Source organism: Chiloscyllium punctatum, chromosome 37 (assembly GCF_047496795.1).
Source record: "Chiloscyllium punctatum isolate Juve2018m chromosome 37, sChiPun1.3, whole genome shotgun sequence".
NCBI classification, from domain to species: domain Eukaryota; kingdom Metazoa; phylum Chordata; class Chondrichthyes; order Orectolobiformes; family Hemiscylliidae; genus Chiloscyllium; species Chiloscyllium punctatum.
In genome coordinates, this window is record NC_092775.1 from 56,391,983 (window position 1) to 56,415,937 (window position 23,955).

Sequence of the window (23,955 nt, forward strand, 5' to 3'; positions counted from 1 at the left end):
CAGATTACGACAGGACCTGGACCAGATGGGTCAATGGGCTGAGAAGTGACAGATGGAGTTTAATTCAGATAAATGTGAGGTGCTGCATTTTGGGAAAGCAATTTTTAGCAGGACTTATACACTTAATGGTAAGGTCCTATGGAGTGTTGCTGAACAAAGAGACCTTGGAGTGCAGGTTCATAGCTCCTTGAAAGTGGAGTTGCAGGTAAATAGGATAGTGAAGGAGGAGTTTGGTATGCTTTCCTTTATTGGTCAGAGTATTGAGTACAGGAGTTGGGAGGTCATGTTGCAGCTGTACAGGACATTGGTTAGGCCACTGTTGGAATATTGTGTGCAATTCTGGTCTCCTTCCTATCGGAAAGATGTTGTGAAACTTGGAAGGGTTCAGAAAAGATTTACAAGGATGTTGCCAGGGTTGGGGGATCTGAGCTACAGGAAGAGACTGAACAGGTTGGGGCTGTTTTTCCCTGGAGCGTCAGAGGCTGAGGGGTGACCTTATAGAGGTTTACAAAATTATGAGGGGCATGGATAGGATAAATAGACAAAGTCTTTTCCCTGGGGTCAGGGAGTCCAGAACTAGAGGGCATAGGTTTAGGGTGAGAGGGGAAAGATATAAAAGAGACCTAAGGGGTAATTCTTTCACACAGAGGGTGGTATGTGTATTGAATGAGCTGCCAGAGGATGTGGTAGAGGCTGGTACAATTGCAATATTTAAGAGGCATTTGGATGGGTATACGAATAGGAAGGGTTTGGAGGGATATGGGCCGGGTGCTGGCAGGTGGGACTAGATTGGGTTGGGATATCTGGTCGGCATGGACAGGTTGGACCGAAGGGTCTGTTTCCATGCTGTACATCTCCATGACTCTAAAAACATTTTTGCTGTTACAAAACCCTGACTTGCGAGTTCAAAAGGACACGAGAGAGACAGAGACCATTTTAGTGCTGACTCTGTTGAAGCCAGTAGAAAATTAACTCAAGTGCTTATCTGCTTTGGTTTGATTTTAATTGCCTTTTGAGACTTTATGATGATATTGAGTACCCATTACTGGTTATTAAATACAAACACTGTAAAAGGTAATATTGATGAAGCTTTAACTTACTTGCTGTTCTTGCAGACAACTCTACAGACCTTACAGACTGCCCCACAGTCAATTCTAACTAGTCAGATCTTATAGCTTATTTGAATTTGAATCACAACCCTGAAAAGAAAGTATGTTTAATTCAAAGACTAATGAATCAGTTTAAATGCAACCTTATGGTAACATCTCAGCCTCAGGTACAGAGTGACTCAGTGCTTAAAAAGCAGGAGTCTGCTCCCAGTTTAGAAATTATTCTAGACCTTATATTGATGAGATTATGGCACAATGTGTTGGGAAGCCATTTTATGGTCAAAAGTTTGCCCTTCTTGCTAAGAAGCCATTTTGTAAAACAATTGTATCTGACATGTGAGCTATGCAAGTTTACCTTATGAACTCTCCAATTAGCTCGGACTGGTACCTCTTTATGATAGGAGTTTATCTCGCCAGCAGGTGCCTCACTCAGCTGGGTATGTTTTTCCTACCTGATGACTGGCTTAAGGCCTGTGGGAGTGATTAGTCAAGTGTACATAAACCTGTCAATTAACTTTTCTTCCTTATGAATTATTGTCTTTCACTGTTAATATTCCCAATTCCTTCATCTCCGCCGCATCTGCTCCCAGGAGGACCAATTCCAATACCGTACAACCCAGATGGCCTCCTTCTTCAAAGACCGCAATTTCCCCCCCAGACGTGGTCGACGATGCTCTCCACCGCATCTCTTCCACTTCCCGCTCCTCCGCCCTTAAGCCCCGCCCCTCCAATTGTCACCAGGACAGAACCCCACTGGTCCTCACCTACCACCCCACCAACCTCCATATACAGCGTATCATCCGTCGTCATTTCCGCCACCTCCAAACGGACCCCACACCAGGGATATATTTCCCTCCCCTCCCCTATCAGCATTCCGAAAAGACCACTCCCTCCGTGACTCCCTCGTCAGGTCCACACCCCCCCACCAACCCAACCTCCACTCCCGGCACCTTCCCCTGCAACTGCAAGAAATGCAAAACTTGTGCCCAGACCTCCCCCCTTACTTCCCTCCAAGGCCCCAAGGGATCCTTCTATATCCACCACAAATTCACCTGCACCTCCACACACATCATTTACTGCATCTGCTGCACCCGATGTGACCTCCTCTATATTGGGGAGACAGGCTGCCTACTTGCGGAACGCTTCAGAGAACACCTCTGGGACACCCGGACCAACCAACCCAACCACCCCGTGGCTCAACACTTCAACTCCCCTTCCCACTCCACCAAGGACATGCAGGTCCTTGGACTCCTCCATTGCCAGACCATAGCAACACGACGGCTGGAGGAAGAGCACCTCATCTTCCACCTAGGAACCCTCCAACCACAAGGGATGAACTCAGATTTCTCCAGTTTCCTCATTTCCCCTCCCCTCACCTTATCTTAGTCCCAACCCTTGAACTCAGCACCACCTTCCTAACCTGCAATCTTCTTCCTGACCTCTCCGCCCCCACCCCCACTCCGGCCTATCACCCTCACCTTGACCTCCTTCCACCTATCGCATTTCCAACGCCCCTCCCCAAGTCCCTCCTCCCTACCTTTTATCTTAGCCTGCTGGACACACTTTCCTCATTCCTGAAGAAGGGCTCATGCCCGAAACGTCGATTCTCCTGCTCCTTGGATGCTGCCTGACCTGCTGCGCTTTTCCAGCAACACATTTTCAGCTCTGATCTCCAGCATCTGCAGTCCTCACTTTCTCCTTTCACTGTCAACTGTCTAATTAAGAACATGCAATGTTTTTGTAAACTTTTGTATAAAGGAAGCCACTTTGTAGCAGTACATGGGAGTAGCCTGCTGGGGCACTTGAAGAGCTGGTACCGTACTCTCCTAGGTTATTAGAACCTAGTCAGTTTAGCTTATAGGTATCAGTGCTATGTTGTAACAGTGAAGCTATTGGTAAATGAAGGGGATGACTAAAATTAAACTAATCTGCCTGTAAGAGGGTTTTTATTCCAGACTTCCAAAGAGTATGATCTCCGGGACGAACCAGGAGAGGAGCTTTATAGGTCTGAATCCATAAGGGATTCCCTGGGTCGTCTCAAATCTGTACTTTAACACCCTGAGCTTCTAGTGTCAATGTAAGGCCTGTATCACAAGGCATTCTACCTATTTTAAGTGACCTCATGTGATCTATGAGCTGGATGTTCTTCTCAGACGCTGGCTTTTCACCTGGACAAGTACAAATGCTTGTTAGTGAATGTTTACGACATAACAAGATCTCCTGCTGGTGTAGTGTCCCTCAGACTAGGGTTGAGATACTAAAACTAAAATATATAGCACTCTTTAGAGGGTTCCCGTTCTTCATAGAGACGGTTTCTGGGCCCTGAGGAAATTTTGCTGTTTCACCCACATTCTAAAAGATGACAATTCCCCACATCTTTCCACCCATAATGTAATTAAGTTCAGTCCAAATCTCATTCTCATTTTCAAAGAGAAGGCTGGTTTCCAATACCATGAGACCGTAAGACATAGTAACAGAATTAGGCCATTCAGCCCATTGATTCTGTTCTGTCATTCAATGAGGTCATGGCTGCCTTTTCCCATAACTCTGGATTCCTTTAGTAACCTGTCTGTCTCACAGAACAGAACAGCACAAGAACAGGCTCTTCTGCCCATCAGTACCAGAGCAACACAAAATGCCTTTCTAAGCTAAAAACCTTTTGCCTCTATACTCTCCATAGCCCTCTATTCCCAGCCTATTCATATATCTGTCTCAGCTTTGAATATACGTAATGACCCAGCCTCAACATCCCTGTGTGGTAAAGAATTCCACAGATTCACTACCGTCAGAGAGATTAAATTCCTCCTCATCTCAGTCTTAAATCGACAACCCCTTACTCCAGGGATGATGCCCCCTGGTCTTAGATGTTTCCACAAGGAGAAACAACCTTGCTGCATCTACCCTGTTAAACCCCACCAGAATCTTGTATATTATGTGGATAGCATTAGATTATCCAGCAGGAGTTATTTCCCCTTACGCCTGACCAAGACCGAGAGTGTTTGGGCAGCTCTCAATCCTCAGTGATTGTCCAAAACATTAATGTGCATTGACAGTGCGCTGGTACGTTGTCGCAGTGATGAGGTGTTGACACGCCAGTATATAGTATGTAATATTGTAGTGTGTTGTGGTGCTTTCTTAATTCTTTCATGCAATGTCACTGGCAACACCTCAAAGGTCATTCCTAATTGCCTTTGAGGAGGTGATAGTAAGCAGCCTTTCTGAACCACTGAGGTTTGTCTGGTGAAATAATGAATAGAAATGAAACATTACTTCAATGGAGACAGATTGCAGAACTCTGTGATATAGAGGGATTTGGCTGCCCTGGTACATGAATCCCATAAAATTAATGTGCAGATACATCAAATAGTTAGGAAAGCAGATCGAATGTTATTGTTTACTGCACAGGAGATTAAGTATAAGTAGGGAAGCTCTGCTATATTTTACAGGGCGTTGGTGAGACTACATCTGGAATATTGTGTACAGCTTTGGTCTTCTTAATAAAGAAAGGATATACTTGCAATAGAAGCAGTTCAGTGAATATTCATTCAACTGATGGGGTACTGTATCCATTGAGAGTTTAGAATCATAGAATCCCTACAGCCCATCAAGTCCACATCTACCCTAAGCCTGTAACTCTACATTTCCATGGCTAATCTGCCTAGCCTGGACACTATGGGCAATTTTCCATAACCAATCCACCTAACCTGCACATCTTTGGACCGTGAGAAGAAACCAGGACACCCAGAGAAAACTCATACAGACACGGGGAGAATGTACAAATCTCCACACAGACAGTCACCCAAGGTTGGAATTGAATCCAGGTCGCTGGCACCAGGAAGCCGCACTGTTAACCATTCAGCCAACATGCTGCCCTAAGAATGAGAGGTGATCTTTCAATAATACATTACAATCATATCTGTAATATCCCAAGAAGACTTGACAGAGTGGGTGCTGAAAGAATGTTTTCCGTAGTGCAAAGACTAGAACTAGGGAATACAGTTTAAACATAATGGGTTGGCTCATTTAAGATGGAGATGAAGAGAAATTTTTGTTTTGGGACTTGTGAACCTTGGGAATTCTCCTCCCCAGAGAGCAGTGGAGTACTTTGAAGGCAAAGAGGTTAGTATCTTGATAACAAAGGGAGTCCAAAGACATTAGGATTAGTCAGGAATGTGGAATGGAGGCCACAAACAAATTGGCTGTAATCTTATTGAATGGCAGACCAGACTTTAAAGGCTGAATGGCCTCCTAATTCCTATGTATGTTTGTATGTGTTGCTGTATTTTGTCTTGTTACTGAAATATGTTGTGACGACAATACAGTCTGTACAAACACTGTATCAAAGTCCCAGCAGACACACCCATCCACATTACTGCTTTACTTTGGGAATCTGGAGTTCTAATCTGGAGCTGCAGTCAGGTATGGTTGTTCCAAAAATACGGAAGAATGGAAAAATTATGGCACATCGGGGATACCCCATTGTCTGTATCAACAGAAGAAGGAACAGCTCTTAACCTGCATGTTCCAGCATCTTGAGTGCACCCATCAGTATTATTAAAATGCAATGAGAATTTCTGCATTCACCACTCTTTCTGACATCACCTGGTTGAAAATTTACTCCTTAACTTCTCACTAATCCTAACAGCAATAATATCCCATCCCCCATTATTGATCTGTCTGCTAATGTAAATAGGCCCTTCCAACCTACTCAATCCAGACCCAATGTTGTGTTATATGGTTTAACTACATATTCCCACAGCTCTCCCGGTTTCAAAGAAAACAATCACAGTACTTCATCATTGCTAAACATCGCTAGTGGTGACAACATCTTCATAAATCTCCTCTACACCCTCACACCCAGTCTGTAATGTGATGATGGTCATAGTTAAGTTCAATAACTGGGTCAGGCCCAAAACCACCACTCTGCAGTTAGTATGCAAAGCTGTGGATAATTGTGGGATACAGCCACCAAAATACTGGCTCAAATAATCATATAATGACAAAAACGTGTAGTTACTGGGCTTTGAGAGATTAATCCTGTACATGCCCCCTTTGGATTATTGATAATCTGTTCTGTGTTTTGAGTTTTGGAAACTTCTTGATTCAGAAGTGAGGAATGTGGTTGAGCTCATTGTTTACTTTCCTGGGCTGTCTGGAATCGGACAGAATGTATGCAGAGTGCCAAACATGGGCAGGAATAGCAGCCAGTGAGAGAGCTGTGGGGATTCACTCTCCATTCTGCTACATGTTACAATTCAGAACCTGCCTCATCCTCCCGTCTGGGTTGGAGGTTTGCTGCTCGTCTCCTCCAGGAGTACTGGACCTGTATCAGGCACCTGTGGGTCTGTCTGTGAGTGCCGCGTTTGTGGACGTGCAGTTTAATTGACTTTATTACGTATTACTATTTAAATTTCCCAAAGTTGAATCATATTGGCACTGGGCTGAAAATGTGTTGCTGGAAAAGCGCAGCAGGTCAGGCAGCATCCAAGGAGCAGGAGAATCGACGTTTCGGGCATCAGCCCTTCTTCGGGAAACTGCAGTCCTCACTTTCTCCTCATATTGGCACTGGGCCAATCAAATGGTATTCTGTGACACAGCATGACTAAACACTAACAGCCTTCCTGAAGCAACAGTTCATTTCTCCTCCTCAGGCAGTCCCTCTAGAACAAGGAAGACTTTTTTCCACTTGTGGAGTTGTGGATCCGAAGTGACTAACTAACTAGTCTGGATCACCACACCCTGCCTCATGTTGGGGCAGCAGGTTTGTTTGAAGAGGCGGGTGGATTGGCTGTTTCTTCAGGCTGTTAACCCTCTCTGCTCTGAGCTCTTTACCTCCTCTTGGGCCTATCAGAGATACTCAAGATATTTAATACCTTTGCAAGTGATTCTTCGCTGAACAATCTTGAGCAAGACAGTCCCATGATTTCCTGAAGAAAGGCTCATGCCCGAAACGTCGATTCTCCTGTTCCTTGGATGCTGCCTGACCTGCTGCGCTTTTCCAGCAACACATTTTCAGTCCCATGACTTGCTGAAGATGTTACAGACCTTTCATAGACCCAAGGTCAGAAGTCAGACGACACCAAGTTATAGTCCACCAGTTTTATTTGAAATCACAAGCTTTCTGACCGCCGCTCCATGGTCAGGTCGAGTGAAGAGAAGCACATAGGCACAGATTTTATAGGCAGAGAGATAAAAAAAAATACAAATGGATTGTCGACAGGCTGAATAATAAATCTGTGCAGGCGGTCATAAGTGTCAGGCTGTGAGAGTAAAGTGTCAAACAGCTGAATAGCAAGTGAAGGGATGACTTATAATGTGATTAATTGAGGCAGATAGATAATTATAAAAAATTTAAAATAAGGTGGCGCTGGATACAAACAAAATGGCTGGAATAACATGATAGGTCTGAGAGTTGCATGCTGAGGGTCTAACCAAAGTAACAAGTAATCCAAAACTGTGCAAACTAATTAAGGTAAAGAGATCACAACAAGTTATCAAGGTTTAACTAAATCTTCCCACAGCTCTCCCTGTTTCAAAGAAAACAACCCCAGTACTTCAGCATTGCTAAACATCGCCAGTGCCGACCACATCTTCATACATCTCCTCTACACCCGCACACCCAGTCTGTAATGTCGTGATGGTCATAGTTAAGTTCAATAACTAGGTCAGGACCAAAGCCACCACTGTGCAAAGGTGTGGATAACTGTGGATAGTGACAAAACAGGACAGTACAGAAGGTTTTATAGACACAGAACAGTACGGTAGGGTAATCAGTCCACATTATTTCATAAACCCACGCTGGCTTTGTCCAAATCATTAATATTTTGTGAATGTTAGATAATCATGTCTTTTAGAATAGACACTAGTATTTTCCCCACTCCTGATGTTAGGCTAACTGGTCTGCAAGTCTTTGCTTATTCACTCACTCCCTTAGAAATAGTTGGATTTCATTTGCCACCTCTAAATGGTAGGAACTGCTCCAGAGTTGATAGAATTTTGGAAGATAACCACCAAATGGATTCAATATTTACAGGGCCATTCTGGGAAGTAGATGATCAGGCCTGGTCAGATTGTCAGCCTCTGACCCCATTAATTTCCCCAGCACTATTTTCTTACCAATACGGATTTATTTCAATTACACCCATTAGACCTTCGGTTCCCTGATGTTTCTGTATTGTGTCCATATTTATGAAGACACAACAAAGTATGTGTTCAATTCTTCTACCAATTCTTTGTTCCCCATTATAATTTCCCAGTTTCTGATTGTAAGGGACTTACATTTGTCTTTACCAGCTCTTTCTCTTCAAAAGATTTTTCGGTCAGTTTTTATGTTTCCTGCAGTTTTACTCTCATGTTCTATTTTTCTCTCTCTATCAAACTCTGTCCTGTTGTGTTGAATTCTAAAATACTCCTAAACCTCAAGTTTTCTGCTTTTCTTGCAATTTTAAATCTCCCCTCCTTGGTTCTAATTTTTTTTTGTGAGACATAGTTGAACCACTTTTCCTCTTTTATTTTCATGCCAAACAAGTGTGAATACTTATTGTCATTGATGCACATCTTCTTTAAATATTAGCTTGTTGCCTATCTAAAGTCAACCCATCCCGCAACATTTCTGAATCTATCCTTGTCAATTCAGGACTCACACCCTCAAAAGTTCCCCTTATTTAGATTCAGAGGCCTAGTTTCAGATTTGACTTCTCCACTCTCCATCTTAATATAGAATCCTATTAAATTATGTTCACTCTTCCCAAAGGGACCCCCCCCACAACAATATTGCATGATGCCCAGTCCAGAAAAAACCTGTTCTCTGGTTGGTTCCTCAATGTATATTGGTCTAAAAAGCCATATATACACATTCCAGGAAAACCTCCTCCACAACATAATTTCTAGTTTAATTTATCCAATCTATAATATTGGATTACACGGTTACCGTAATAAGTATGCATGCATCTCTAATTTATTGTTTAATATCTTCTCTTACATCTCCATTACTGTTTGGAGGCTGTAAAGAACCCTCAAAAACATTTTCTGCCCTTTTTTAATGATTATTTATATCCATTACAGATTCCAACCTCACTAATATAGTACAATGGTATCCTTTACTAACAATGCTACACCACCTCCTTTCCATTTTTGTCTATCCTTCCTAAATATTGAATACCCTTGAATGTTCAGCTCCCATCCTTGGTCACCTTGCAGCCATGTCTCCTTAATCTCAACTAAATCATAACCGTGGATAACTATCTGCTTTCTCTCCCATTATTTTTCCTACATTCGATACTTGCTTTTTACCTTTCTGTCTTTTGTTTCTATCCTTATTTCCTCCTCCTCCTCCTGTTTCTCCATTCAGATTCTCATCACCCTGCCACTCTAGTTTAAACCCTCTCTGACTGCACTAGTAATTCCCTTGGCCTCGATTTATATCCCTTTACTCCATGTTACTCCCTTGCAGGTTCCACTGCCTCTCCAAATCCTCATATAATCTTCCAAAAACTTCAATACTTCTGCCGTGCACTCGATGTAGATTTTCTGTGATGTCACTTCTGTTTGCAGAACTGACTGCAGGGCACCCTTCCCAGTGAGAGTCGAGCGCTTGTTTGGTGAGTTTTCTGTCAGGGATGTAGATAATGTGTCCTGACCTATGCAACTGGGTGACTGTGACAGTGTCTCAATGTGGGGGATGTTGGTCTGACAGCAGTATAGTCCCGGTTCAGGGCATTGTTATTTTGTCAGCAGACCAGTGAAAAGGTCTCTTCATTGCGATTACCCAGTAGAGGGTAGTCAGCTATCAGTGGAACATTCTTGCCTCTGTGTTTGAAAGTCACACGTTCAAAAACTTGGGCAGGTAACTTAAGTTGACACTCCAGTGCATTGCTGATGGAGTGCTGCTTTGTCAGAGCTACTGCTTTGTAAATGACACATTAGTTAAGGCCTGTCAGCCAGCACAGGTGGATTCACTAGTTTGACTAGCAGGGAGTTCTCCCCACTTTGGTGGCCAATGTTTACCCGTCAATTAACATCGCAAAAGCAAATTATCTGCTTATTCTCACGTTCCTGTTAGTAGACCTTGCTGTCTGCTGTCCCAAGACTGATTCACTTCAGAAACGTGCCTCATTGACTTCACTGTGTTTTGGGAGTTTGCTGTTTGAGTTAAGGATTGAGTGACCACTGCATAGTCCTGGTGAAGACTAAAGTCCTACCTTCACACTGAGAATACCTTCCATCATGTTGTGTGGCACTATTACAGTGCCAAATGGGACAAACTTCAAACAGATCTAACAACTTTAGGACTGGGCATCCATGAAGCACTGTGGGCCAACAACAAGAGCAGCACTGTACACTAGCACACTCTACAATCTCTTGACCCAGCATATCCCCCACTCAACCGTGACCATCAAGCCAGGGGACCAATCCTGATTCAATGGAGAGTGCAGGAGGCCAGCACCAGTCATATCTAAACAGGAGGTGCCAAACAGGACCATTTGTGTGCCAAACAGCAAAAGCAGCAAGTGATAGATAGAGCTCAGCAATCCCACAACCAGTGAATCCGGTCTAAGCTCTGCAATGCTGTCATATACAATTGGGAACGCTGGTGGACAATTAAACAACTCACAAATATCCCCATCCTCAATGATGGGGGAGTTCCAGTTAGAACTGCCAAGTAGAAGATATATCTCCCTCAAACAAACAATGTATCCAATAAGGGATCAGGCTATTTTGGATCTGGTGATGTGGAAGGAGGCAGGTTTAATAACTGATGTCAGAGTAAATAACCCCCTTGGAAATAGTGACCATGGCATAGTTAAATTTGATATTCAGTGTGAGAGGCAGGAGCTTGGATTGGAAATGAGCTTAAAAACAAGTAATTACAAAGGAATGAGGGCAAAGCCAGCTGGGGTGGATTGAGAAAGAAGACTAACAGTAAAGATAGTTGAGGAACAATGGCAGATGGTTAAGAAAATAGTTCATGACCCATAACAAAGATATATCCCAGTAAGGAAGAAACCAGGTAAGTTAAAGAGAGCATCAAATTGAAAGAAAAATAAACCATAAAAGGTAGCAATGATAAGTGGTAAACCTCTGGTTAAGGATGGTTTTAAAAACCAACAAAATGTGACTAAAATATAATAAAAAGGGAGGAGATAAATTTTGAATGTAAACTTGTAAGCAATATCAAAATGAACAGCAAGAGCTACTTCAAATATATAAAAACGAGAGGCTACAGTGAACATAGGTCCCTTCGAGAATGAGGCGGGTGAAATAATAATGGGGAAATGAAGTAAATGACAGGGGAGGTGAATAAATGCTTTGCATCAGTCAAGGTCACTAATATCATTCCAAAATTAGTAAATAATCAGGGAACAAAAGCACGAGAGGAAATAAATGCAACAACCAACACGAGAGCAGAAGTACTGGGGAACCTAATCTGCTAAACAACAGTAATCCCCCTAGACTCTCTGAGATACATCTGAGGATTTTAAAGGAAGTAACTATGGAGATAATGGACGCACAGGTAATAATCTTGCAGGAATCTTTAGATTCTGGAAAAGTCCCAGAGGATTGGAAAAGTGCCAATGTAGCACCATTATTCTTAAATGTAAGGATACAACAAACAGGTAATTGGAAGCTATTGAGCTTAACATCCATTCCTGGGAAAATGTTAGTCTGTTAGAAAGGATATAATAGAACAGCATTTACAAATACATACTGTTGACTCCTACACCAAGCCCAGTGTAACTCCTGACATCTATACCAGGCCCAATTTAACTCTAGTCTCTAACACCAGGCCCAGTTTAACCAGTGACTCTGCCATCAGGTCTACTTAATTGCCTGACTCCTTCATTAAGCCCAGGTTAACTTCTCACTATGACACTAGACCCTATTTAATTCCTGACTCAGACACCAGGCCCAGTTTATGTCCTCATTCTTACATCTATCCCTGATTAACCTCTTTACTCCAAAACCAGGCCCAGTTTAACTCCTAAATCTGATACCAGATCAATTTAATTCCTGACTCCTACATCAGTTCCGGTTTAAACAGCTCGACTCTGACATCAGGCCCCATTTAACTCCTGACTCCCACATCTATCCCTATTTAACCCCTGACTCATGTACCAGGCCAAGTTTGACCCCTCATGCTGACGTCAGGCCTAGTTTAGCTCCTGACTCCCTCACTAGGCCCAATTTAGCTCGTGACTCAATCACAAGTCCCAGTATGACTCCCGACTCCTACCCCAGGCCCAATTGGATTCCTGACTGATAGCAAATCTGGTACATCATACTGGGATGTTACTGCTGATTGACCAATACACATTGGCACTGCTGGAATCTGGAAACAACTTGACCTATTTGAGCTGCTGTCCACCTTCCTGGTCTCTGATTTGAAAATACTTTGATGAAAATTGCACCCTTTTTTCTCCTCAGCATTAACTTTCTAACTTTTAACTTACTTGTTGATTCTGAACTTGAGTCACATACTTGGGACAGTTTTAGAATTTCCAGCACAATCTTTAACATTTTTATGAAGCTGTTTTATACCAGAGTCCATATTTTGGAAAAGGTCTTAAAATTCTCCAAAAATTAGGATTTAGGATGCTTTAATTTCAAACTACTCCATGGTCCCCTTGTCCCTTAGCTCAGAGATATGTCTATACTCTAATCCTCGTCTCAGTTGTGTCCCTCGTTTTGCTTGCTCCACGACTGTTGGCCTCTTCTCTTCTTCGCCCTAAATTTCTGGAATTTCTGCCTAAATCTCTCCCCCTTTCCAACTCTTCCCTTCTTCAAGATGCTGCTTAAAAAACTACCTCCCTAATAGCCAAAATATAGATCAATCTCCCATAATATAGTCATCGTTTTGGCTTTAGTGTTACATTTTGTCTGATTGCTGAGAAATAAGATGGGGACACATTATACAGCACACTATATTAAAGGTGCTATATAAATGCCTGTTGTTGTAAATGCTGCTTCTCTATGCTTCCTCTTTTGCTGGTCGTTTAATAAACCAAGTGCATGGTCAAAGCCCACTATTGTAGCCATCCACTGACTGAATATAGCGTTTTATATAGTAACGATGTTATCATATTGCATCAACAAAAAAAGCGATTTTATTTTCAAAGGAAGTTCTTTTCACTTGAGTCACAGGAAGGATTTTAAAATCCAGCTGCCAAATGAACACAGTACAAGTGCTGTAAGACTGTGTCGCTGTTGTTTTCAAATTCATAGGAGACAGTGAGGACTGCAGATGCTGGAGATCAGAGCTGAAAAATGTGTTGCTGGAAAAGAGCAGCAGGTCAGGCAGCATCCAAGGAACAGGAGAATCGACGTTTCGGGCATAAGCCCTTCTTCAGGAATGCCCGAAATGTCGATTCTCCTGCTCCTTGGATGCTGCCTGACCTGCTGCACTTTTCCAGCAACACATTTTTCAGCTCTAATTCATGGGAGAGGCTAAGTTGCATTCATATAAACCCAGTCTGGGAGTGGCTCCACTATATGTCCCACTTACAGTTCATAGATTTATCATAGAATCCCTACAGTGTGGACACAGGCCATTCGGACTATCGAGTCCACACTGTCCCCCCAAAGAGCATCCCACCCAGACCCATCCCTATCCTATCTTTGTAACCCTGCATTTTCCATGGCTAGCCTGTATCTCCCTGGACACTACGGGCAATCCACCTAACCTGCAATTTTTTCGACTGTGAGAGGAAACTAGAGCACCCGGAGGAAACCCACACAGACACAGGGAGAACGTGCAAACTCCACACAGTTGCCAGAGGCTGGAATCAAACCCGGGTCCCTGGTGCTGTGAGTCAGTGTTAACCACTGAGCCACCATGCTCAAACCTAAGATGGCCTTGTCAATGTTCAAAGGCCTGGAACTGTTCAACACATCGACTTTAGAGTCGGGTTTGTTCAGTCAGTCTGACAGTGAAAGGAAACAGCAAGAAGAGACTGTTCAGCCTTTCAAAGCCTGTTCCACTATTCAACAAACCATAGCTGCTTTATAATCCTAAACCACCCACCTGACTTCTTATTGCTCAATTCCTGGACTAACTAAAGCGTATCAATCTCAGATTTAAAATTATGAATGGAGCACGCACCCACTGCACTTTGTGGGAGAGAGTTCCATATTAGTTTTCCTCCTTCTTTGAAGAAATGCCCTAAGTTCTCCCCTGAATGTCCTGGTGATAGGAGGTAAATTCCTTTCAAAATTCTAATAAAACTTCAGCCAGATCACCCCTCAAGCTTCTATATTTCAGAGTTTACAAACTGAGTTGTGCCTCCTAATCTAATCCTTGAAGTTTTCGTGACATTGGGAGGCAATGGTCTGGCCTATATGTGACTCTAGACCAACAGCACTGCGTTTGCCTCTTAACAATCCCCTGAATTGGACAAGGAAACCATTTGGCTTTCACACAATTAGGGATGAGTAACAAATGTGACAACACCCAAATTCCAGGAACAAATTAAACAAAAACTCAGGTGAATTTTGTACTGCTATCCTTGGTGTCCAGCGTCCTCCAGATGTTGTAGCAGAATTGACTCCCTTTTAGATGATATATTACATAATATAAAAAAAACACAGAAAAAGGCCATCAGCTCAAACAGTGAATAATAGCCACTACACTCTGAGAAAATTTGATTTTGACCAGCAAAGTTCACTCTCAGCTGTGAAACTCAGTTTCCTAGAAGCTCCGATATAGTTTCAACTTTTTTTTTTAAGCTGTCACCTAAAATATTTAAAGATCTTGTGTAGTTGAGATGTGGAGGCAACGGCGCTGGACTTCACCTGACTAAGGAGCAGTGCTCCAAAAGCTTGTAGTTTTAAATAAACCTGTTGGACTATAAGCCATAAGCTACAAGTGTGAATTCTGACTATGTGTATGTAAATTAATAGGGTGTGCCCAAATGAGAAGTGTTGGCGATGGCTACTACCTTTTAATGATTGACAGGAATCCATAGCTATCCGCTGACATTTCTGGTTTCTCACCAATGGTAAAATGCTCAGAACTCCCGTATTTTGGTTAAAACACCTATGTTGTTAAATGTCCATGCGTCTTGGATGACTTCGAACTAAGCAGAGTTGAAATCCATTTGCCACTGTTTTGTCAGCTGTCTCAATCCATCCAGCTGTCAATATCTCTTTCTGCTTCCTGTCTGCACTGCTCACACGGTCACCAATCTTTGTGACATCAGCTCAACAAGAAACACCGCTGTCTGTTGCATTATCGTAGTCATTAATAAATAAGACAAAAGAAAGTCATCCAGTTATATTATGCCTTTGCAACCTCTGGATATTCACAGCCAGTTAAACGCTTTTTAAGGCATAATTGTTGTTGCAATGTGGTCAGGTGATATGCAAACAGCAGTGTGACAGTTAGAGTGTATCCAAGATAGAGAGCGATCAAATTATTTTGGGGGAGTGGAATGAAGGGATCTAGTGATGCGGGCACATTGCTCATAAACCATTCCTCTATTCACATGCTGGACCCAGCACCCACACATTCACAGCTGGAATCCACACACGCCAATGATCACAGTCCACGCAAAGCGTAGCTGACCATCCAAATAAAGGTCGTGCACCAGACACGTTTGTCCCAGGCTGGGAATGACCATGAGCTGAGAGTCCTGAGCACTGACGTCTGTCTTGCACACATCACAGGAAGGAAGGTTCCCACGTTTCAATAAAAGAACCTTGTCAACGGAACACAAAGGAAGTCTTTGTACTTCAGTGTGAACAGCGAGCAGCTATAGACCAGACAGAACTCACTCAGGGTGCATACTGATCCATTCTCTCCTACATTCACAATGGGGTTTTGGTTTAATTAACACAACCACTGCTATCAGTCAGAAACTGCATTGAAATCGGTGGTTGATGATGGATCTACTGGATTAGGTACCCCCTTAAGTTCCTGTCATCCTGCTGGGTTACATTCACTCTCCGCTACTCATTGTTAAAGAAATTGTTGGCTAAGTAGTTTTCCCACTCAGTGGAGGAAGATCTGGGCCACATTAGTCATCATAAACTACACTGATATTTTCCAAGTGACTTCTTACTACAAGTGGACAGTTTAACTCTGATAGGGAGACTCCTGTCCCCAAAACGAAACATTCTCCCCTCCTCCAAGCTCAGTACTGTTGATAAAAGAACATTTCTTCTGCATATTTGTTCATTGCAAGGAAAAGTCCAGTGTTGAATGGTTCACTTCAGTTGTAGTTGCAATGAATCAAATTAATAACAGTTAAAAAGGCAACTTCATATGCACAACAAGGTCAAAGGTCACAAAATAGCAGCTAGGCCATTCCTTCAATGTTTAGATCAAGTGAAAAAGTGATCAGACTCTGGTGGAGGATCTACATCGATTTTAATCTGGAATCAAAGAGTTTACACATCGTGGTGGTGCTGAAACACAACTGGTCCTGTTTATATTTTTCTGTTTTGCTTCAAAGGAGTGCCCAATCCTGGTGCTTGATCCCTTGATCCCTGATCCCTTCACTATTTAAGACCTCATCTATATCTCTCTTAAATACATTCAATGACCTGGCCTCCACAGCTCCTGTGGCAATGAGTTCCACAGATTCATCACCCTCTGGCTGAAGAAATTACTCCTCATCTCCATTTAAAAAGGGTCATCCCTTCACTCAGAGGTTGTGTCCTCAGGACCTGGTATCTCCTACTACATCGTTCCATATTCACTCTATCCATGCCGCTCTGCATTCTATAGGTTTCAATCAGATTCTCCCTCATTCTTCAAAATTCCAATGAGTACAGGCCCAGAGTCTTCAACCACTACTCATGTGACCAGCCCTTCATCCCCAAGATCATTCTTGAAAACCTGCCCTAGACACCCTCCAAAACCAGCATATCCTTCCTTTAACAGGTCCTTCATGTTGTTGAAGGTACACTTAACTCCGAGTGTTGGAGAAAGGTCCTTACTTGCCAGAGGGAGTTTGAAAACAGTAGCACTGGTGCAACTCAGTGTTAGACATTGACTGTGCTCTCAATCTCTGCAATCAGATCTGCATACTTCCAGTCCATTGTCTAATGTCCGCTTTCACACCCTGGCCAAGGTAGGATTTTGGCCAGTGCTAATGGTGTGCCCTTGCAGCATGAAGTCTCAGAGCTATGAGCATTATGAATCTAAATTTAGCTGCTGACAGCACTTCCTGAAACACATCTGACCTCCCGAAAATATATCATCTTTGCTAAATCATGTCAGCTTCTTGAATCATGCTAACCCTCATTAAACATGTCAGCATCTTTAAACATCACAGCTCCTCCTAAAAGCATCAGAATTGCTTTACTTTCTCCCAGTCTGATTTGGGTGTTTGAACTGAACTGCAAAATGCTGCATGGAGTAATTTGTCAGCAATTCAGAATGGTCTGCATCAGGCATATTGACAACCCCCAGTTACAGGGTCAGTGGCAGTAACTGAGGCTCAGGAGGCAGGAAGACCCCCTTCATCACTAACCAAAACTGCTTGTTGAGCATCGTCTCAGTGTGCAGATTACACCACAGTATTAATGAGTGCCCCTATCTCTCAAAGCTGCAGACTGATCTAACTCCATTTCAGTTCCAGTAGCTTTAATGATCAACTTCTGTTCCTGGGTTTTTAAACACAGCTTATCAATCATTCTTGAAGCAGCCAGCCTAATCCAATTGACTACTGTCACTGTATAACCCTGACCTTAGCCCATGTCACAGTAAATTATTACCACATGTTCAGATAAATCCTGTGCAAGGTCACTCCCTCCTACAATATGGACCTGTCAGTACACATATCTTCACCAGACAATTGCCCACACCTAGTGTAACCTGAGTAAACTACTATTCCCATCCAGGCTATTCACTATACCACTGTCCATACCCAGTGTAATCACTGTAGTGCTGTCCGTGCCCAGTGACCTCACCGCAGCACAGTCCGTACCCAGTGACCTCACTGCAGCGCTGTGCCTGCCCAGTGACCTCACTGCAGCGCTGTGCGCACCCAGTGACCTCACTGCAGCGGTGTGCGCACCCAGTGACCTCACTGCAGCGCTGTGCGCACCCAGTGACCTCACTGCAGCGCTGTGCGCACCCAGTGACCTCACTGCAGCGCTGTGCGCACCCAGTGACCTCACCGCAGCGCTGCTCATGCCCAGTGACCTCACCACAGCGCTGCCCATTCCCAGTGACCTCACTATAGCACTGTCCGTACCCAGTGTAATCACTACAGCATTGCCCGTACATGGTGTAACCATTACAAAACTGCCCAAAGCCACGTAATTATGATAGCACTCTATTTACCCAGAGTATTCAATATAGCACTGTCTGTACCAAGGGTGACCACTGGAGATTTGTTGACAGTGATGCCAAAAGTACAGCACTGTTACTAACCAGTGGATTACTGGAACACTGACTTTATCCAGTGTAATACCTAGAGCACAGTCTCGAACAAGTGTAATAATTGAAGCATTGTCTGTACACCGTACAATCACATCTTCTCAAGCTCCCTCTGAACTTTGTGTTTCATTAAGAGCACCCTCACTCTCCTAAACTGGAATAAATAAATGCATTACCTCTTTAGCCATTCTTGATTCGTCAACCCCTTTGTGCAAAGGATCTGTTTAGTAAATCACTTTTGAATTGCCTCTGTTATGAACAGATTTTTTTTTAAAACACAGGACTAAAAGGGTACACAGTAGTCCAGATATAGCCCCTCAGCAACACACTGTACTGTTTTAAGTACTTACAGTCATACAGTATGGGAACAGACCCTTTGGTCCAACTCATCCATGCAGGACTTCCCTATTTTTAAATGCCAACACCTTATCTATGAAAGCCATATTTCCATTTACCTTCTTAACGAGTTGCCATACCTGCATACCACCTTTTTGTCTTGCATGCACAACAACACAAAAATCCCTCTGTGCTGGAATTTATTTGAATCTCTCGCCATCTAAATAATAGTCTGCCTTTTGATTCTTCCTACCAAAGTGCACGAGCTCACACTTTTCTGCATTAAACTCCATTTGCCAAGTTTTGGCCCACTCACTTAATTGATCTATCATCCCCTTGCAGACTCTTCCTGTCCTCACTACGACATGCCCTGTCACCTATCTTTGTATCATCAATAAATCTGGATGCATTACACTCTGCCCCTCCTTCAAATCATCAATATAGATATAATTGGGGCCCTAGGACTGATCTTTGTGGCACTTCACTTCGTCACAATCTGGAAAAGACCCATTAACTCCAACCCTCTTTCTTCTGTGCATTCACTAATCTTTAATCCATGTTAATACATTGCCCCAAGTACGGCCAGCTCCTATCATAGAGTCATAGAGATGTACAACATGCAAACAGACCCTTCGGTCCAACCCGTCCATGCCGACCAGATATCCCAACCCAATCTAGTCCCACCTGCCAGCATCCGGCCCATAACCCTCCAAACCCTTCCTATTCATATACCCATCCAACTGCCTCTTAAATGTTGCAATTGTACCAGCCTCCACCACTTCCTTTGGCAGCTCATTCCATACATGTACCACCCTCTGTGTGAAAACATTACCCCTTAGGTCTCTTTTATATCTTTCCCTTCTCACCCTAAACCTATGCCCTCTAGTTCTGGACTCCCTGACCCCAGGGAAAAAACCTTGTCTATTTACCCTTCATAATTTTGTAAACCTCTATAAGGTCACTCCTCAGCCTCCAACGCTCCAGGGAAAACAGCCCCAGCCTGTTCAGCCTCTCCCTATAGCTCAAATCCTCTAACCCTGGCAAGATCCTTGTAAATCTTTTCTGAACCCTTTCAAGTTTCACAACATCTTTCCGATAGGAAGGAGACCAGAATTGCACGCAATATTCCAACAGTGGCCTAACCAATGCCCTGTATAGCCGCAACATGACATCCCAACTCCTGTACTCAATACTCTGACCAATAAAGGAAAGTATACCAAACGCCTTCTTCACTATCCTATCTATCGGTGACTCCACTTTCAAGGAAATATGAACCTGCACTCCAAGGTCTCTTTATTCAGCAACACTCCCTAGGACCTTACCATTAAGTGTATAAGTCCTGCTAAGATTTGCTTTTCCAAAATGCAGCACCTCACATTTATCTGAATTAAACTCCATCTGCCACTCTAGTCTGCCCATTGGCCCATCTGGTCCAGGTCCTGTTGTAATCTGAGGTAACTCTCTTCGCTGTCCACTACATCTCCAATTTTGGTGTCATCTGCAAACTTACTAACTGTACCTCTTATGCTCGCATCCAAATCATTTATGTGAATGACAAAAAGTAGAGGGCCCAGCACTAATCCTTGTGGCACTCCACTGGTCACAGGCCTCCAGTCTGAAAAACAACCCTCCACCACCACCCTCTGTCTTCTACCTTTGAGCCAGTTCTGTATCCAAATGGCTAGTTCTCCCTGTATTCCAAGAGATCTAACCTTGCTAATCAATCTCCCATGGGGAACCTTGCCGAACGCCTTACTGAAGTCCACATAGATCACATCTACTGCTCTGCCCTCATCAATCCTCTTTGTTACTTCATCAAAAAACTCAATCAAGTTTGTGAGACATGATTTCCCACGCACAAAGCCATGTTGACTATCCCTAATCAGTCCTTGCCTTTCCAAATACATGTACATCCTGTCCCTCAGGATTCCCTCCAACAACTTGCCCACCACCGAGGTCAGGCTCACTGGTCTATAGTTCCCTAGCTTGTCCTTACCACTCTTACATGTGCAATAATGCTTTATGTAACAGCTTGTCAAATATCTTCTGAAAATCCAATGCACCATGTCTACAAATTCCCTTTCTTCAAATGGATATTGCCAGGGTTGGAGGATTTGAGCTACAGGGAGAGGCTGAATAGGCTGGGGCTGTTTTCCCTGGAGCGTCAGGGGCTGAGGGGTGACTTTATGGAGATTTATAAAATTGTGAGGTGCATAGGCAGGGTAAGTATACAAGGTCTTTTCCCTGGGTCGGGGAAGTCCAGAACTAGAGGGTATAGGTTTATGGTGAGAAGGGAAAGATTTAAAAGGGGCCTAACAGGCAACTTTTTCATGCAGAGGGTGGTACATGCATGGAATGAGCAGCCAGAGGAAGTGGTGGAAGCTAGGACAATTATAACATTTAAAACACATCTGGATGGGTATATGAATAGGAAGGGTTTAGAGGGATATGGGCCAAGTGCTGGCAAATGGGACTAGATTAATTTAGGATATCTGGTTGGCATGGACGAGTTGGACTGAAGGATCTGTTTCCATGCTGTATATCTCTATGACTCCAATTTCACTTATTAAATCCTCCAGAAGTTATCGCTAACTTATCAAACGTGGCTTCTCTTTCAACAGACCAGGCTGACTCTGATTGTGTTACACTTCCCTAAATACCATGCAATTTCTTCCTTAATAACAGACTCCAGGATTTTCCCAGTGACAGGTAGTAGAGTAACTGACCTAATTTCCTGCTTTCTGTCTCCCTCCCTCCTTGAATAGGAGAGCCGCATTAGTGGTTTTCCAATCTGCTGGAACCCTCCCAGAATCCAGTTAGGGCTGGAAAATTTCAACCATGACCTTCACTAACTATTCACTGCATTCACACTAGCATTCATTATCCTCACGAGCTCAGAACTTTGACCAAAACGTTAACTCTGATTTCTGTTCACAGATACTGCCAGACCTGCTGAGCTTTTCCAGCAACTTCTGTTTTTGTTTCATCACTGTAATACTTCCTGTACCCAGTGTCCTCACTGTAGCACTGCACATGCCTAATAATAATCACTACAGCACTGTCCGTGCCCAGTGGAGAAAGTGAGGACTGCAGATGCTGGAGATCAGAGCTGAAAATGTGTTGCTGGAAAAGCGCAGCAGGCCAGGCAGCATCCAAGGAGCAGGAGAATCAACGTTTCGGGCATGAGCCCTTCTTCAGGAAACCAGTACCCAGTACTGGTCTCACTACAGCACTGTCTGTACCCAGTGTCTCACTACAGCTCTGTCTGTACCCAGTGTCTCACTACAGCTCTGTCTGTACCCAGTACAATCACTGTAACACTGTCTGTACCCAGTGTCTCACTTCAGCACTGTCTGTACCCAGTACAATCACTGTAACACTGTCTGTACCCAGTACTGGTCTCACTACAGCACTATGTACCCAGTGTCTCACTACAGCTCTGTCTGTACCCAGTATAATCACTGTAACACTGTCTGTACCCAGTGTCTCACTTCAGCACTGTCTGTACCCAGTACAATCACTGTAACACTGTCTGTACCCAGTACTGGTCTCACTACAGCACTATGTACCCAGTGTCTCACTACAGCTCTGTCTGTACTCAGTATAATCACTGTAACCCTGTCTGTACCCAGTGTCTTACTACAGCACTGTCCTTATCTTGTGAAATAATTGGAGCTCAATCCTGACCCAGTGTAAAAATCACAGCACTATCATACACAGCACATAATAGCCATTTCTTGTTTAGCTAAACTTGCATGAATGGGGGAACTTGTGAAGTTTGTCTAATGGATTCTGACAGTGCCTTTCAGTAATACAATGTCTGTCTGAGCGCATCGTCGGTTCTAATCCTCTGCAAGTAGCAAGATGATGGCTGACTCTGTCCGCCACCTACACACTGTCTCAGCTCCAACATGCAGCCGGAGCTGGGTTGCAAGTGGTTACTGGCTCTGCATCAGCCTCGGTCCTGAGCTTTCATTCTAGCCATCTCCCCACACTCCTGTCCACCGAGCCGGCCTCTCTCTGCATTCGGAGGTGGTTCTCACTTACCCGGGCTCCTCTTGCTGGCTGGTCCCTGACCTGACATCTCCAAAGAGGAATGGGGGTGCACTGCTGATTCCACAGGGGCAGGTTAGCAGCTGCTGATTGGCATCTCCTGGGCCAGGCGGCTGCGGGGCTGAGCAGACGTCTGGAGGTTACGACTGCGCTGCTCCACTGACTGACATCCAGTGGGAAAGACCAGGGCCATGAGCCTGGAACATCACTGCAGCTCATGGAGCAGCAACTACCTCAGCTCTGCTGCAGGGGGGGGGCGGGAGGGTGCTGACAATAATACAGCATTAACAACAACACTCCGCATCCAGCACTGACTGGGCACGCAGACCCAACTAGAAACTCACTTTGCTGAGCGTGCCTGCGGTCAGATTCAAGAGTTAAGCTTTCCTCATTGTCAACACTCCCCCCCTTCACCCCCCCCCCCCCCCCCGGTTGGTGTGCGCGAACTGGGACTAACAGCTAGTTCTTTAAATCACTTCAATCTACTGCTCACCCCCCCCGAGCTCCTCTTAACTCTAGTCTGCCCATAAAAAAACACGGGAGAATGTAATCTTTGAGCTACAATTACATCTTACACAATGCCCTTGTTATTTATTTTTCAGCCAGTCTTTGCTAACAACTTCCTTATCAAGGTGAGGAATATTAATGCTGGAGGATTGGAAACTTCCCCCAATACTTCCACCAAACACTCCCAGAGAGTGTCTGCACTCAATAGGATTTTCTGCACAGGGTCTCGCGGCTCTCTTGTTGCTAACACACCCCTTCTCTGGTTATACTGACAACCTGGTAAGGCAGTGAGTGGATTTATGCTAAAACCCTACCACAATGGCAATAGCCATTGACTTGAATGAAACACCCCAGCAAACGGGAGCTGACTCCTGATGGAAACAATGAAATGAATAGCATTTTGAGTGAATGCACCCACATGTTCTCACCAGTGTCAACCCACTCTCCCCCCCCCCCCCCTTCAAAACTAGTTAATGGAGTTCATTCAACCGATCCGAGTGTACAGACCAGAGGGTCCATCAGAGAAACACACAGCCAGGGGACCAAATCTCCGAGTTTGAAGGATGG

At 43.9% G+C, this 23,955-nt stretch overlaps 1 protein-coding gene across 1 annotated transcript in view; it reads right to left on the bottom strand.

Annotated features, from left to right (window-relative positions):
- The window catches only part of LOC140463128 (dysbindin-like), a 37,410-nt gene extending 14,281 nt beyond the window's left edge, over positions 1-23,129 (bottom strand). The window contains exon 1 of the mRNA XM_072556865.1: positions 22,876-23,129. Coding sequence (XP_072412966.1) covers positions 22,876-22,912 — 37 coding nt within the window. The 5' untranslated portion in view covers positions 22,913-23,129. The remainder of the gene's footprint in view (positions 1-22,875) is intronic.
- Positions 23,130-23,955: the final 826 nt, after the last annotated feature.